The sequence below is a fragment of the Passer montanus genome, unplaced genomic scaffold (genome assembly GCF_014805655.1).
Source record: "Passer montanus isolate IOZ18808 unplaced genomic scaffold, ASM1480565v1 scaffold71, whole genome shotgun sequence".
Lineage (NCBI taxonomy): Eukaryota > Metazoa > Chordata > Aves > Passeriformes > Passeridae > Passer > Passer montanus.
In genome coordinates this window covers 1,582,748-1,599,681 of record NW_024372259.1, presented here as the reverse complement: position 1 = coordinate 1,599,681, position 16,934 = coordinate 1,582,748, and the positions used below count along the sequence as shown (strand labels likewise).

Sequence of the window (16,934 nt, the reverse complement as noted above, 5' to 3'; positions counted from 1 at the left end):
CCATGAATAAGCAAGGCAGCAAATGTTGGAATCAGTGAGATTAGTGTCAAAATCATGAATGTTTTTATAGCAGCCTATACATTCTAACAGGAGCAACTTCAAAAGCTAGATCAGGAAAATTTCAACTAAATGCAGAACAGCAACAACAAAACACAACAACAAAAAAACAACAACAAATACCCATCAAAAGAAACAAACAAACAAAAAAAAAACACATTAAGAAAATTTCCCAAATTCTTGACCAAACTCCCCAGGATCAAAATGATTACCCATCAAAAGAAACAAACAAACAAAAAAAATTAAGAAAATTTCGCCAATTCCTGACCAAACTCCCCAGGATCTCAATGACGGTACAGTCACAGAAAGTTTGCAGTGTAACATTTTCTCTGCAGTCCAGTGCAGAATCAGGCAAGATTCTGGTCCAAGACCCAAAGCCAGACAAGCATTTCACTCAGTAGGTTAAAAAATATTTTAAGTGTTGTCAGTGAAAAATAATAGGATTTGATCATATCCTCAGTGAGAGCAATCATGAAAAGTGAGAAAATACATAAGAATTGGTAGGAAAAAAACCGTGAAAAATTGAGAGGTTTGGTCTGAGTTTCAGATAATTAACAAAGATCTCTTAAGCCTGAGACTGGGCACAGAGGTTAGTTCTGCAAGACAGCTTGTAAGTTTGAGACATTATTAAACATTTACAAGATGAGAGATGAGAGTAATAGAATTACTTCATTTGAAACAGAAAATATGACATTACTTAAAAAGAGCATCACAGTTTTGAGACATGATTGGATAACTCCATAATTGGACTCCTCCAGCTTTAATTGTGAAGAAAGGGAGAATTCGGTTTTCCTTTTAAGAGTTGATTTTATACAGAGAAATAGTTGAGTAAAAAAAACCATAAATCTCAAATATACTTCCTAAAAATTATGTGAAATAGAGAGATAAAGAACAAGTTTTTCAGAGAAAAACTGTTTGGAATTTTCAAAAGTTTCCCTAGAATCACCTTAAAAAGGTACCTATGCTAACAAGAGGCTTCTATTTCTAGGGACAAAAATATCTATGTGAAGCATAAGACACTCAACTAACACAGAAGGAAATTACATCTAATTACTAGTCCAGAAATCCTGTATGGCAAGCCTTTAACCTGTAATTATGATTCTGTCTTCATATAAAAGACAGCCAGCAGTTCTGGAGAAAATGTGCACTTTTCATCGATTGCTGCTATTTAAAACAGAATATTTCTTCAACACTGGTTTGGCCTTTCTGCATATCCTACAGATAAAGTAGTTGCTAAAAGGAGTTCCTTAAGTTGTCAAGTAATCAGCTGTGATCCAAAATAAAAGTGATGTGCCAGAACACTTAATCCCACAGACTTTCTGAAATGTGTACATGTAATAATGCTGGAAAAAAATAACTCACATGATTGAATCTTCTGGTGAAAGCAACAGCATTGGGTGCAGAACTGTATTTCTCTTTTTTATTCCAGCCACAGCTTGCCAGCTCCTGGGAGAACAAGGATGAAAATTCACTTCTTTAATTTAGTGCATAACACATGTTCAGAGCCAAAGGCATATAGAGACACAAATCTTGTAAGTTTTAAAATAACAGAGCAACAACACATTGAAGTAATACAGTTACACTTGTTCCGATTCCATCTGAAAACTGAGATTCCACAAGTGTAATTTCTGAATTGTGTTGAGTTATTGATTATTACAATTCATCTTTTGCTGATTTAGAGCTTTCCTAATTTTGTTACCACAGAAGATCCTGCTTCAAACATGAATCTGAGCTAGAGAGCCAAATGTCCTTTTGTTTTTAATCACTTTCTGAAGCTATTAAAAGAGATCATACACCTAGTTAACTCAATCTAAGACATGTTTTTAGCTTGGCACGTTGCATTAAAGAAATAACAAAAAAGTGTCATCATTTGCAGTAACAACAAAAGAAACACTATTTTCAATTTTCCCTTCCAAAGGAGCCTATTTTAGGAAACTGCATCATCTTATTTACTATCACTTAATTTTAACTATGAAGTTTTCATTAAAATCATAAATAACTAAATGCAGCAAAATGAGCTCTTCCATTTGTATACAACAGCACATGAATAGATGCAAAGACAGAATTCGGCACACAAAGTGTTCCACAGTGCTATCAAGAAAAAGAATCAAAATAGAGGCAGCTTAATTATTCAAGTGGCATAATAGCAAAGTACAGCCCTTCCTTTTTACTTATTAATGTCTTCCTTCCAGATCATCCACTCTGAAGTGCTCTCAGTTTTATTACCATGCTGAAAACTCCTCACTGAGCCACATCCACACTACACATCCAGCTACCCCATAACTTAGATAAGATGACTCAACACGTAACCAATAATTGTGCCATTTGAGACACAGTTTAAAAGAATTTGGTATCTGGATAGTCTCAGTTCTAATTTTTTTACTTTTTAAAATCAGAAACTTCTTAGGATCTTTCCAACCAATGTCCCAAAACCACTAAAGAATCTCATGCCAGGTAAGAGGCACCCTGAATTCTTCTACTTGAAGTTTGTGTGCTGGTATTTGTTAGAGAAGACCCAGAGATTCTTGGCCAGTCACTGCAAAGAATGCAGAATTTCTGGGTTTGTATTTAGGGCTACTCCTTCAAATTTCACTAGAAAGTTGTACCACCTAAATCTACTCTGGAAGACCTGGCATGCTCAGCACAGGAAAGCACATGCCCCTGTCCTTACACCTCCACTTCAACGAGTGTCCACGAGACAAGCACACAGCCCTGAATTACTCCTGTTCCAAAGAGAGCAGGCTACTGGAGCCATTCAAGAGACTCTTGATTAAATTCTCTATCCCTCAGCATCTCCAGTTTCCGCTGGAATCACAGCTCTGCACTTGGAGGAACACAAGGGAATTGATTTACTGGCATCTGATAACCCTTCCTTAGCAGTGGGAAAAAATGAGTTATCACCGCAGGTTCAGGGAAAAGATGGGAATTTCTTACAAATTCAGGCCGTGTCCCTCAACTGCAATTCTCATCACAGAGTGAAAAACTCCTAATGATTCTAGGCAGAAGCCCCCCATTGCCCTGTACAGCTAAGGGCCCAAAAGGTACAGACATCAGTGGCAACAGATTTGGGAATACTGCGAAACAAAAGATTCTGCTTCTGCCTGGGAAGACACACATCCAAAGCTTTTTCCAGAGGTGTAGAGGCACACAGGCATTCAGGACCTGTGCTATCAGTTCTGATTCTTCAACAGCCTAGGGTGGCATCCACACCACTGTTCAGGGACAGACACAAGAGAGGCAGAGCTTTCAAAGTTCCAAAAGCATTTCCCGCCCTCCCTTTAGGAAATGTGGGAAACACTTCCTCATCACACTTGCAAGACCCCTCTCCCTTGGGCAGCCAACTTTTTCTCTCTTCTTCAAACCAAAAGAAGAGTGGTTTCCCTTTGCCTGTCAGGTCTCCCAGGTGACCACCTGACCTTTCTGCCTCAGGGGACCCCTGCTCAGAACCCTCCTGCCCCTTACCAGAACTTGTCTGTGTCAGCTCTCTGCCTGTGGCACTGCCCCAAGATGCCACCAGCAGAAGAGCAGCCACCAAGGTGTTTGCCCTCCCTGCGTTTGGCCTGGAGTGGTGCCACACAGTCCCAACAAGGACACATCTGAGTGCACTCATGATGGCAATGAAACACACACCACACTGGAACTGAGAAACCACTCTTATCCTTCTACAAAAATACCCACTTCTCTGCTAAATAGGCTGTGCTGTCTATTTCTTACTTACTCTATTTCTTGATCTTCCTCTAGGATTCTACTTTTTGCACCAGAAGTTTCAAACCTGAAGTACTCCCCAGGATTATTTCCTCAGTCTGCCCGTCAGCTCAGGAACAGGAGCTACATCACTACAACCACCAATTTCTTACTTAATGTGGTACATTTAAACTGATCTAAAAAACTGAAAGACATAGGATCAAGAATACAAAAACTGAACTTTCTCTGTAACTTGTTCTGGTTTTGAATACATAGCATTTTATTTTCCTTAACAAAATACTGTGGGAACATTTAAATTATAACCTGCACTACACAGCAGAGAGCGAAATCGTGTTTCTCACAAAAACCTTTATTTAGGTCAAAGGGAAAGTTTCAAAAGGAGGAGAGAAGAAGCAAGGATTAATTGTGGAACTCTTCTACAACTTCAGAGTAAGCAGAGATTAATCCTACTCAGTAAGTGAATTTTTTTTTCACTGCCTGCAGAGGGGACGAAGAGGTTAAAGACAGTAACTCAGTAGAGGTTTTCAATATGAACACATGGGCAAATAATTTTGGATGATGTACTAAACCATGTAAAGCAAGTGATCAGATTTTCCAAAAAAAGCAAGCTGATGTGTTCTGCAAGGGGTCATGTGGCTGCTATTTAATGCTAACACAACTACCAGCAGCACAGCCAAGCAAGTCTAAAACTCCCTTCTTTTACAGTAAAGCAGAGCTTTGCAGTCACTGCTCTCTAGAAAGCCACAACCACTACAAGAGAGAGAGAACAAAAACCAACCTACCACTTGCAATTCCCAGGGAAGAGAAGGAAATCTTATGACTGACTGGGGGAACTCTGTAATTTTTTTTTCCACTAAAAATTAAAATGCAAATTGGCTGCTTTCATACAGACAGATGTTTATGTCAGAGAAGTGTGTTCTTTATAAGGTTTATTTTTTATGCTGCAGCACACTATTTATTTACAAACAATCAGTAATTCCTTCTCCTTTCTCAGAAGTAACTTGCAGGTGTTTTTAATGAAGAAGGAAGGTGGTTTCCAGAATCCAGGAGTGACACAGCCTGCATTCAGCTCAGGCAGAGGATCGTGTCACTAAAGAGTATCTAACCATGGTAATGGTTCAAGTCTCTGCTTCTGGCTCATCTCAAATGTAAGGAGATCCACCACTTCACTTAATCCCAGATTCTGCAGGCAACACTAAACTTCCAGCCTGTTTTCTTCACTAAGCATGAAATGGTGAGTTGTAGTGGGCAGCATGGAGGAACTTGAGCACACATGTGAAACCACAATATTGCTAAGAAATTTGAATATACACAGAAATAATTATATTTACTTGCTACAGATAGAGGCAAAAGACTGCCAAAGTATGTAAGTGTGCTGTAAGCACGTTTACTGATTTTGATGTTTAAAGAAAACTACTACATATTGCTTTGGAAAGTGTTATTCAGCTCTTTTTTTCTTGTTAAGATAATCAAGATGAAATTCGGGTGTTGCTTTCTATTTAAAAAAAGCCACCTGTAATAATTTAATAAATATATTAACACAATGAGGAAGGTGCAACACAATTTAAAAGAAATTAAAAGAATACTGCTCACACAGGCTAAAAATGAAAATTCATCTCCAGCAATTAAAAAAATTAAGCATCTCAGAGTACATATTTCAGAAACTCTATTTGAGAAAATAAATGAACACACATTAAAGGCTAAAAACTTTAATTCAGATACCATTTGCAGTTTGGGAAGCAAAGGGCGATTCACAACCTGTGTAATGAAGATTTGCTGGTGAATTATAAATTGCAATAAACACCCTGTTTTTAAATCATGGCACACTGGGGAAAAACATTGCTCATCATCTCCCACCAGGCACACAGCTGAGAGCTGTGAAATTCAGTGTCAACACTTAGAATGAAAAACCCCAATTCTATCAATGCCTTTCAGTCACCCATTGAAGACTCAGTTTAGGAACCCTTTCATACAGGTGAAATCAGCTCAATGGTGTTTTGTTTTCTAATTACAAACTCCACAATGCTTGAGTCTACATGCCAGGGATGGATAAAGATTTACAAGTTGAATAAGATATGGCTATGGCACAGGCTGGTAGAAGCTTGAAGGAAGCTCAGAAATCTACACCACTTCATTAACCTGCTGTCAAGATGCCTTGAGGTAAACTCAGCCTTCCACATCCGATATTCCCTTCTGCAAACCAAGAGAAAAGCATTTTAATTGTGTTTAGCCTTTTCTGATGTGAGAGCTGATGTTATAGCCCTTTTCTTCAGGGGATGAACACAGTTTAGAGACACATGAGACACCAGCCTCTGATACAGTGCAGGAGCACTGATGCACAGTAACCCCTGCACACTGTCAGAGCCTTCAGCTGCTTGTGTGCAAACACCCCAAAGAGTCAAACAGCCACCCTTCCTCATGGGTATTTTCCAGTGAAGGCATCACACCAATTTTTCTTATTAATTTGTTCTTATTCTTATAGAGATTTCTTATAAATAATTACTTTGCAGGTATATCTGCCTACACTCATATTTTTTCTGAATAGCCTTGGAGTGCCTTTAACTGGCAGAATATGTTTATCCTGATCTTCCAATAGGATTTTTTTTAAAGCTCCTCTCCAAAGCTTTAAAGCATTTTGCCCTTTTATCTGACTCTTTTAAATGTTTTCCTCATATGCATGTCTATGTACTACTTTTGCTAATGTTATGTACTGCTGTGATAAGGTTCAAACCAGATCAAATGGAAAACTCTCTGAAGGATTAAACCAACAAAAAACTCCAAAAACCCAAACCAACAAACTAAGAAATGAACCAAAAATCACACACAGATCCACAAGTGCTGGGAAATACCTGGCTGAAATACTATGAAAGCTGAATCATGACATCTTCAAGTACAGATCAAACAGCAGCCTTAAAAAAATTCCCAGGTAACAATTTATGAAATCAATAATCACAGCCAAGGGATTGAGCTGGTTTCTCCACTTGAAGCACAATATTCTTCAGCAGCCACAAGAGTGACATAACAAACCTGCTGCCAGTGAAATAGTTTGTGATGGACTGAAGTGACTGACCTGAGAAAGACTTCCACAGTACTGATAAAATGCACAATAAACTGAAAAATAAGCCCTCAAAGTGCAAAACAATGCCCACAGGAAAATGCTGATGATACAGACATGAGGAGAAACAAATTCATCATTTATTACAGTCACTTTGAAGATGCTGAAATGAGCTCAAGTCAGCTAAAATCTGAAAGGAATATGGCATTACATAAAAACAAACGAGAGAACACAAATCATCAATGTATTATCCCAACAGATCACACACATCTCGAGTGCCACTACAACCATTTTCATTTTGCCAAAGGAGATGTGAAGCAGTTATGGAAACATGGGACAGGATGAAATATTAAAACATGTATCAGTAGCTCAAACCTAAAACATTATGATCAGAATTATCAAATCAGGATGTTTGTCATTCAGAAACACTAAATCCCACATGCTTCATCTCCAGCACAAGCTGAATTAAATACCAATATCAGTCCCCAAACAGGCTTTTAGCTCCAGATATTTTTCTGTTAAAAAACCATCTGCTTCAGAAATGTATGGATTGGGGAAAAAAATTAAGATTTATAGACATGTACTTGGAAATTCCAGAATTTATACTCTGGCATCACTTTTCTTATTTAAACTGAAAAACAAAGCTAATGAAATACTTACCTCTGGCTGAATTGCTTTAAATACAGGCACATCCATTAGTGTTATTTGACCCTGGAACAAAAATTTCAAAAAAACAGAAGTTTAGATCAAAATTAACCCTAATCCTTGCCTTTCAACCTTGCATTGCAACCCTAACCTTAACCCTTGCATTCCATTCAGGTGCTGTGCTGCTTAAGAACAGCATTTGTTCTGTTTCCTTTTTTTACTTGGCTTTCATTTGATAACTAATTTCATAAGTTTCAGCTTCTACCACAGGGTCATCCTCCAAAACCAAAGAAAAATGTGCTCCCAGCTTTACATGCACAAATAATAAACAAATTATGAGAAATTATTCTCAGCAGCATAGTCCTGCAGTTACACAGGCAAGAGTTTGAACTCAGAAATACAACAGAAGAGCCTCCCCCAAAAGACAAGGAACTGACTGCAGTTGCTCAAGGGTAGCTTCTCTCCAAACTCTGAATGTTAGTCCAGCTACACAATTCTGAAACATCCCTACAGCTTTTCAATCAATACCTGAACCATGTTTGAGTAACAAAGCAAAGCAATTGTTCAGTTGCTCAGCAACAGTTAAAATTCAACACAGTCTTCTTTTCCAGCAAGGCAGAGTCAATAAATGCATTTTCATTCTGGGATGCTTGCTTAGCTTTGAAAAGAGTAAAGTCAAAGACCAGGTTTTGCATTTTGAAATATATTCACAGAACCTTATTTTATATTTATTAATCCTGCACATTTTGGGATTGCTGACAGCCTATACATCTAGAAAAAAACCGAAACATTTCTTTCAAAGGCAGCCCAGAAATACCAGTGCCATCTGAGTTAGGTATCACAAATTTTCATTTAATAATGAACCCAGGGACCTTGTTCTGTTCCCTCAGCTGTCAGCTGCATGGCTTTATTCCCATTTCCTTGAAAACAGCAGTGCCCCATATATACACTCCAAGGCACACACTGACAGCTTTGTGACTCTCACAAATTGCAACTGCCCCTGGATGCCACTGTGGATGGTGGCTCAGCTCCTCAGAGAAAGCCAACCTTGCAGGAGAATTTTAACTGGGGATGCTCTAGGTGAAAGTCAGCAACTACAGAGATGTACCTGCTCTAATGAGGTAAGATGTGTTTTGCAAAGACAACCCAATCTATATTTGGTAGCACATCTTGACCTCTAAATGTGTTTTTAGATAGGAATTCTGATAATCAAAGATAAACATAAAAAATTATAAATATAATTTGTCTGTAACCAACACCCTGACACAATATTCTGGAATTTTGCAGTACAACACCAGAGAAATAACAAGCCCTTTTACACGTTTCACTTTTACACACTCTGTGTCCTGGTCTCTGCTCTAGTGGGCTGATCTTTCCCCAGACACCCCTGGTGGGGCTGGAATGTCCATGTGCTGGAGGGCAGGAAGCCTGCAGGGGCATCTGGACAGGTGGGATCGATGGCCAGTGGCATGAGGGTCAACAAGGCCAAGGGCTGGGTCCTGCCCTTGGATCACAACAACCCCAGGCACAGCTCCAGCCTTGAGGAGAGTGGCTGGAGATGAGGAACCCAGGCCTGGAACAGCAGGCACTGAACTCCATCTCCAGCCTCCCATCTGAGTACCTAAGTTTATTAAGCTTCCTCAGAAACACATTATTTCATCATTATGCTTCTCAATAAAGCAAATTATTAGTAAAATTGGTTTAGCAGGCACTGAACTCCATCTCCAGCCTCCCATCTGAGTACCTAAGTTTATCAAGCTTCCTCAAAAACGCATTATTTCTGGGAGTGGGTGCATCATTAAGCTTCTCAGTAAAGCAAATTAATAGCAAAATTGGTTGGGTTTGGGAAGATGAAGTGAAAAGAATGGGCAGTTCAATAAAATTCAAATAGAAGGCACATTAAAAGATCCTTACAAAAGACACGGACATTTCAACAGTTATTAACATTTCACAGCAAATTCTCCTCACTAAAACAAGATTGCAATAACAGCACAATAAAAATAAGCCAGGAAACTGATTATTTGTTCACACTGAAGAGAGAAAACTTAAAGATAAATAGATAAATGTTGTCTTTCTTGCTAGCCCTCCTTAACATTTCACAGCAAATTCTCCTCACTAAAACAAGATTGCAATAACAGCACAATAAAAATAAGCCAGGAAACTGATTATTTGTTCACACTGAAGAGAGAAGACTTAAAGATAAATGTTGTCTTTCTTGCTAGCCCTCCAGAATCCCTCCCCTTCATCAGCCTGAACTACCTTAGCTAAATTTGACCTGCTTCACTAGTGACTCTTAAACAAATCACTACTTTAAGACAAGATCAATACAAAATACTTGTGAAATAAAAAGTAGTATTAGAACTTCACACGCGAATTCATATATCAAAATAAATGCATACATTTTAAACAGGGATATTTGAAAAGGACATTTTAACACCAACAAAACACACAAGTATCAGGGTTCAGGATTAGTGGTCATTATTAAATATATTTGAAATTGTTATTAAATACATTACAATATTTTTAAAAGTCTGACAATTAAAAAAACTTCTGGTACTTGTAACAGAGAAACCTCTTTTTTTTTCTAGCACCATGTTGACATTAAGCTGATGGGGTTTTTTCCTTGCTTGCTTGACACATTTTTGCTTTTATTAAAACCAATTAAAAAAACTTCTGGTTACTTGTAACAGAGAAACCTCTTTTTTTTCTAGCACCATGTTGACATTAGGCTGATGGGGTTTTTCTTTGCTTGGTTGACACATTTTTGCTTTTATTAAAACATTAAGTAACACTGTATCACAGACGCACCAGGTCAAGAAACATCTATTATTGCAGTTCCTTTCCTAGGGCGCTTGAAATTTCCCTTACGAGTTCCCAGGGCTTAGTAAATTGCTCAGAACTCAAATGAACCAAGCCACTGAGAGCTGAATATCTAACTTGATTGCTAAAAAGCCATTTGAGTTTGTAGATATGACAGAAACTCACATTAGAGTCTAAAACTACATTTAACAAAACAGATTTTTTGAAACATTAACTAGCTCGTATTTATAAGTCTATATTTTTAATTCTAATGACTGAATTTTTATTATTTTAAAACATGCTCGCTCACTGCTAAGTAAGCAAATAAAGCAGACTGAAAGTCTGGCAGTCTAATTAATAGCACTTGAAATTACAAAGCTTCAAAAATTATTTGAGATTTATGTTATGTGCCATTGCTCAACTCTTAACAGCAACAAAAACTTCTGCTTTGACCCTCTCAAGGGGAACCTGAACCCCAATAAACAAAGCCCCTAGTTTGGTTTCTGCAAGAGAGAGAGATACAATGCACTAACTTTTCTCACTCCAGCTCCTTAACCCAGCCAATACAAATTCTTGGAGAGCTTCCCTCTCCCAAATGTGGTTTAATGCTTTAATATTCAAACCAAAAATTATAAGTGTTCAAATCAACTTGTTACATGAAGCACGCCAACCATAACTTTTCTGGTTTTGGAACTGCCAGCTGCACAGATTTTAAAAAAATAAAAATAATTACATGCGCAATACAAAATTAAGAACTTGTCCTTACTTATCATTTAAATAAGCATTCTGATTATGTAGAGATAGGGAAACTTGGTATTTTCTCTCTTTCCAGAAGTGATATCTTTACCAAGTTCATTTAGATAATAAAGTATTTCATCATTGCACGGGGTCAGCTGAATGGAGGTTTTGTTTCTGTTTGCCCTAGATCCTAGATAACAGTTCTAGAATATAAGTGAAAATGGTATGTTTTTAATACATCACATTTTTATTTTCCAATTCTCAACCACTTCAAGAGCTGCACAAGGCAAAACCATCTTTTAAAAGCGGTGCATGATCATTTTCCAATTAACACACTGAAATGGCTGCTGGAAGACACTTCCCCACCCCTTCACAGCCACAGGAGTTTTGCATGTATAGAAAAGAGCTTGCCTGGGGAGTCTCCAACAGCCAGGTGTAAAAATATTTTAGCTCTCATGGGTGTTGAGAAGTTGGACTTGTTAACAATTAAGTACTTCAAAATACTAAAATTATTACCACACAGCTTCATATAAAGAGGTTTTACCCCTCTCTCGGGGAGGTCTGCCGGGTCAGAAATGTTATATTCAAACAGCTCAGAACTACATTTCTGTGTGCTGCTTCTTTGAGGAATATGAAGAAGCTTAATGAAATAAAATTCAAAAATATTTCCTGATTTTTTCTCTTTTCTATGAGGACACATGGATTACCCTCTTTTCACAAAAACTTATAACTTAAGAACTTCTAGTTTCCAGTTAAGACCACTGTATTAAGCTCCTCTCCACATTTCTATATCAAAGTTCTCATTGGACCTGGGCTATATTCCCACTTTTTTAGTCCTTCTCAAGCATGAACTCTTTCTATCAGGCCACTTGCTGTATGTACTACAAGTTTTCCTGCCATGTACCTACCCTAAGGACAGGGCACTTCCCCCACTGCTCCCTCCCAGACAGAAAAGCCTCAGTCTAAAGAGAAATTCAGTTTCTGTTTGGAATTTAAAAAGTCAAATGCCTGCATTCTGGTCATTGAAGAATACTGCCATCACCTGATTTTCCTTGAAGCCATGTTGGTTGAAGCAGCACTTCATAAATTGTTCCTTAATCTGAATTTCTAGAAGGAATTACATTTAAGCCTTCCAACTTGGCTTAGTGTTGTCTCTCTAGGCTGCCAGGATATTTTCCTCACTGAAAAAATAGCTAAGCCTCTGTTAAGCACAGAATCAGTAGGAGAATAATTCTGCTGTCCAGAATGAACACCAGGGGATTCCAGTTCCTGTGCTGAAGCTCTACTTTTTTCTCACAAAGTCCACTCCAAAACTTTTATCATTAATAGTTCCTCCACATGCTGTAATTAAGTTGCTGCTTCTTGTTCTCATTGGAAACATATTTACTCTAATATTCTTCTGCAAAGTAAAGCTAACAGGATGTAGATAATCTGATATTTCACTGTCATAAGAACTCATTGTTTCATTGAAACCATTTTAAAATAAAGTCTATTTGCACATTGTTTCCAAAATAAGCAGTATTTTCTTCCAACAACCATTTGACAAAACTTCACAAGAATTAAAAAGAAAAAAATACACATACATTTTAGCATGAGCTTGTACTCCATAGCACTTCCAGGGACTAGGGCAAAGAATAAAGAATCCTTCTTAGATAACTAGGTGGGAAAAAAAAAAGCAATGGATTTATACAGCTGCGCTTCCCTTAATTCTAGCTCAAATATTTACACCACCGTGGCTAGGTCGAAGTATAAAATGGAAAAGTGAGTCAAAAAGTAATAAACAGTCTAATAATTAAACAGTAGCTGTCTAAGGAATAAGAATTTACTGTAAAGCAAAAAATAAATATTTCCTCAACCTGAGGTTGGCCAGCACCTTAATTTGGAGCTCGTGTCCCCAAGTATTCTCCTTCTTTCCTCGAGCCTCACCAGCCTCCCCTTTCCACTGCCACTGCATCACTGACAGATCCCTCCCCCACAAATTGTGCCCTGTGTGCTCAAAACCACACTTCTGCCTGGGATGAAAATGGGGAGCATTCACTGCGACCACGCCGAGCCTGGACACAGCACGGCCCCCCCAGCAGGGCCAGACACCACGGGGCAAGCCTGGCACCAGCCTGGCTGTGGCTTCCAGCCCAGGAATAAAGAGCTGAGCAGTGACCAGCCTAAAAGCAGGTCTTTAAGTCAGAGATGGTCTCCTTCCTAGTTATATCTACAAAGCTGGCCATTGAATCCTTAAATGTGTCCTACTTCATGCTCATTGAATGGGATTCTTCTTCCCCAAAATCTATGCAACACTCAGGTATTCAATACATCCCCTGGAAGCTTTCTGTAGGCTGGAAGGTGATAAAGCAAACTATAAATTTGCAACAGCAGCAGCAGGGCCTGAACATCTCACCCGTTTCTGTAACTCGGCCCTTTCTAAAGCAGCCTTCAACCTTGGGAAGAATTAAAACCACCCAGCTGCTAACAAGGCTACAACTGACTCTTACACCTCTATTACAACAAGAATTTCCATTACTGGCCCCCGTGAAGGGCTGGAAGACTTTTGCTTATAAGACAAAGGACCATTACATGAAACAGCACTCCTCCTGTGTACTCAGAACAGTGTTAGATGACTGCCAAAGGGGAGAAAATGGAAATAAAATCACCAAAAATATCTGCACTCAGGTTTCTCTTTGGCTTGGTAGCAGCTTCTTGAAAATACAGGATTATAAGCAATACCTTTTGTTGTCCAACTGGTCTCTTACCCACTAAACGACTAAACAGAGAGAGTTCTGAAATGATAATGATGTCTTTGAGACAGTGGGAACTGAAAATACATCTGTGTCTCTCATTGGTACTGAAATCACTAGCATGGATCTTATTTCCAGCATATCTCAAACCCAACTATCTTTCAGATTTTTGTCCTTCTTCCTCCAGCATAACTGTACTTCTCCCATGTGTTCACACAGACCTGTTCTGATCAAAACAGATCACACAAGGTACAGGATGGGACCTCACAATGTCTGTGTTGACTTGATCAGTGAACTCTCACCTTTACCTCTGTTCAGGAACTCTTTTCCATTGGAGCCAAGGCTTCCTAACCATTATTTAGGACAGCTGCCTAACTACCTCTTGTGCAGCAACTTACTTTTATTGCTGTTTGACTGGCTTTTCATGTTATCCTTCCTCTCAATCAATAAGCTGTGTAGGTAGCCCACAAATTATTTCATCAGTTTACCACTTCAAAATAAATGACATTATTTTAAACAGTATTCACTCAGCTGTCACAGAGATGTGTCTGCAGCCTGCACTGCATCCATTTTATAAGAGCTATCACTAAATGAGAAGCTTTCTCATACTTTGAAAAAGCAACTGGCAGCATATCCATGTCCAACCCAAGAGGTACTACCCACCACCAGGAAACCTCACACACTTTTACATCCTCAAGAGCTGGCCCTACTGCATCAGTCTGGTGGCCTTCACATCCACAATGAAACCCAGATAAAGATTTCACAACTGTCTGTTATAGCAGGATTAAACCCAGGAAGAATAAGGAAGTGACCAAGAAAATAAAAACAAGGGTCAAAGACACTTTTCCTCCAGGGTACCCAAGTTTTTGGCAAATTTACTCATTTCTACAATCTTCAGCAAAAATGACCAGAAAAAGACAGTGTTCAAAGCAAAAGGTGTTACTGGAAAAGCAGATACGTGTGCCTGGGGAAACAAACATTAACAAAGAGGTGCATCTGTATAAAGAAACACTGAAAAAGAAATGAAATCAATTATTTCCTTGCCAAAGGATTGAATACTGATGATTTTGTTCAATTGTTCAGAATACTACATGTTTCATATAGATTTACAGTAAACAAAACCTGGTATGAAGAAGGAGATACTTGAAAAAAGGAAAAAGGTTGAAAGCAAAAATGTTTCTTTTGAAGGACCAAGAAAACAGCAAAATTATAGTTAGTAATAGAAACCAAAAATACAGGCACAGCTTCACAACTGTAATGTGAAATGCTTAATTAAAAGATTCCTGTTGGTGAGTAGAACTCTACCCACTCTGAGGCATAACATGAAAACAGGGAAAATACTGGATTTGAATACAGATTTTTTTTCTAACCAAGATTTCTTAAGTGGGTAACATTTTAGAGCACAGGGAGTCAAAGGTTGCTGCATTTGAGAGAAGAAGGATTAGATGGTGGAGCAAAAGAATTATGAAATGTGATTCTATGACAAGGCACCTCTGTATATTCTGCTGTCCAAGGGAGTGACAGCAGCTCCACAGAGACTGACTGATCTATTCTGCTGCCCAACAGCATCTACCACTGGTAAATAGTAGAGCCATTCAACAAACTCATTCTGGCCTGAATGCAGAATTCCACTGGAATTCATGTCCCTAGCCCCAGATTCCCTAAGTACTTAGATTAACTTTAGGTACAGAAATCATAAGATAAAACTGGAAGGATAGCCAGCCCCAAAAAATATCTTCCCATGGAAAGTAGGTGATGCATTGCCCAGCTGTTCCTGACAACAGTGCAAGGAAGAGGCCCAAACCACATGACTTGAGCCTCAGTCAGGAATAAATCCCATAATTAATTATGATCCTTAGCCAAGAAGAATTTAATGTGCAAGTACCACTTCATAATCCAGCTGCTTTAAATTTTCAGAGTTCTCATTAAAATCAATTGTGCCATTAATAATTAACTGAAATAGTTATTAACAATTACAAACCAGAACAAACTAAATGGGAATATTTTGTGACATGTATTACTCCATATCAATAATCTCCCCAGGACAACTCCTCATGCATCTCATCACTTGAATTGGAAATACATTAAGAGCTTAGCAATCTTTCTAGCAACATACTTGAATCACTTAGAGGGACCATCTGTTGTCCTCACCTCTACGGGAGTAAAAACAAAACAAAACAATCAACTAATGTTTTGGTTAAACATCTCATTATTCTGTGCAGCCAAAAGAAGAAACCTAGAAAAGCTTCCTAGAGCAGGAACTAGCAGAGTTAAGAATTAAAATAGCTCCAGGAAAAAAAAAACAAACAAGTACAGATCAAGTATAGCCTTTCAATGAAAATATGCATGTCACAATTAAGTTGAGAATCTTTGGTCTATGCTACATATAAGAGTATGAAAAATACCTGGACAGCAGAACCCAAAAAGATCACTTAATTTCAATTCAAATTTCAAACAGAATAGAGACAATGAAGAACTAAAGAACAGGATCTGTTTTTAAAATCCGTGGATGACAGAAATTAGGCAAAAGAAGTGCAGAAATAAAGAAGCAGAGGAAAAGCTGCAAAGGAGTATCACACACAAATTAGAATTCCTGGACTTGCTTACCGCATATTCCTCTGGTGTGACCTTTAGAACATCAAATACCACTGCATCAAAGCTCTTCTTCAGTTCAGCTGAACCCTTGTCACTCAAGGACTCGGAGCTGCTACTCTTCTGCAGAAACAAAAAAACACTGAGGATGTTGTGGACCTGTCCTCTTCTTTTTGTCTTGTCTTTTTTACACTCCCAAAAGCAAAATTTCTGTCCAAACGTCATTGTTCACATAATTTTTCTACTGGATAAATTCAGTCACAGAACAGACTTTTTTCTGAAAGAAATCAGACCTTCTAAGTAATATCTGGATTTCTACAGATTTCCTTCTAGCTGAAGGAGGGCAGGGTTAGATTAGATATTTTGCTGTGAGGGTGGGCAGACCCTGGCACAGGGTGCCCAGAGAAGCTGTGGCTGCCCCTGGAAGTGTCCAAGGCCAGGCTGGATGGGGCTCTGAGCAACCTGGGGTAGTGGAAGGTGTCCCTGCCCCTGGCAGGGGGTGGCACTGCATGGGTTTTACCATCCCTTCCAATCCCCATAATTCCATGATTTCAAAGGAATGCCTCAAAACACAATAGTTATATTTCAATGCATAATTAAATTCCAATTTT

General features: G+C 38.5%; 1 protein-coding gene across 6 annotated transcripts in view; it reads right to left on the bottom strand.

The window, feature by feature from the left end:
• RALGPS2 (Ral GEF with PH domain and SH3 binding motif 2) overlaps nt 1-16,934 on the bottom strand; it is a 112,358-nt gene that overhangs the window by 69,730 nt on the left and 25,694 nt on the right. For all 6 annotated transcript variants that reach the window (XR_005629964.1, XR_005629965.1, XM_039730268.1 and 3 more), the window contains exons 3-5: nt 16,339-16,446; nt 7,478-7,528; nt 1,420-1,503 (exon numbers count right to left, since the gene is read on the bottom strand). Coding sequence is in view for 4 of the 6 variants with exons in the window: in XM_039730268.1 (XP_039586202.1) it covers nt 1,420-1,503; nt 7,478-7,528; nt 16,339-16,446 (243 nt within the window). In the remaining 2 variants the exon portion in view is untranslated. The remainder of the gene's footprint in view (nt 1-1,419; nt 1,504-7,477; nt 7,529-16,338; nt 16,447-16,934) is intronic.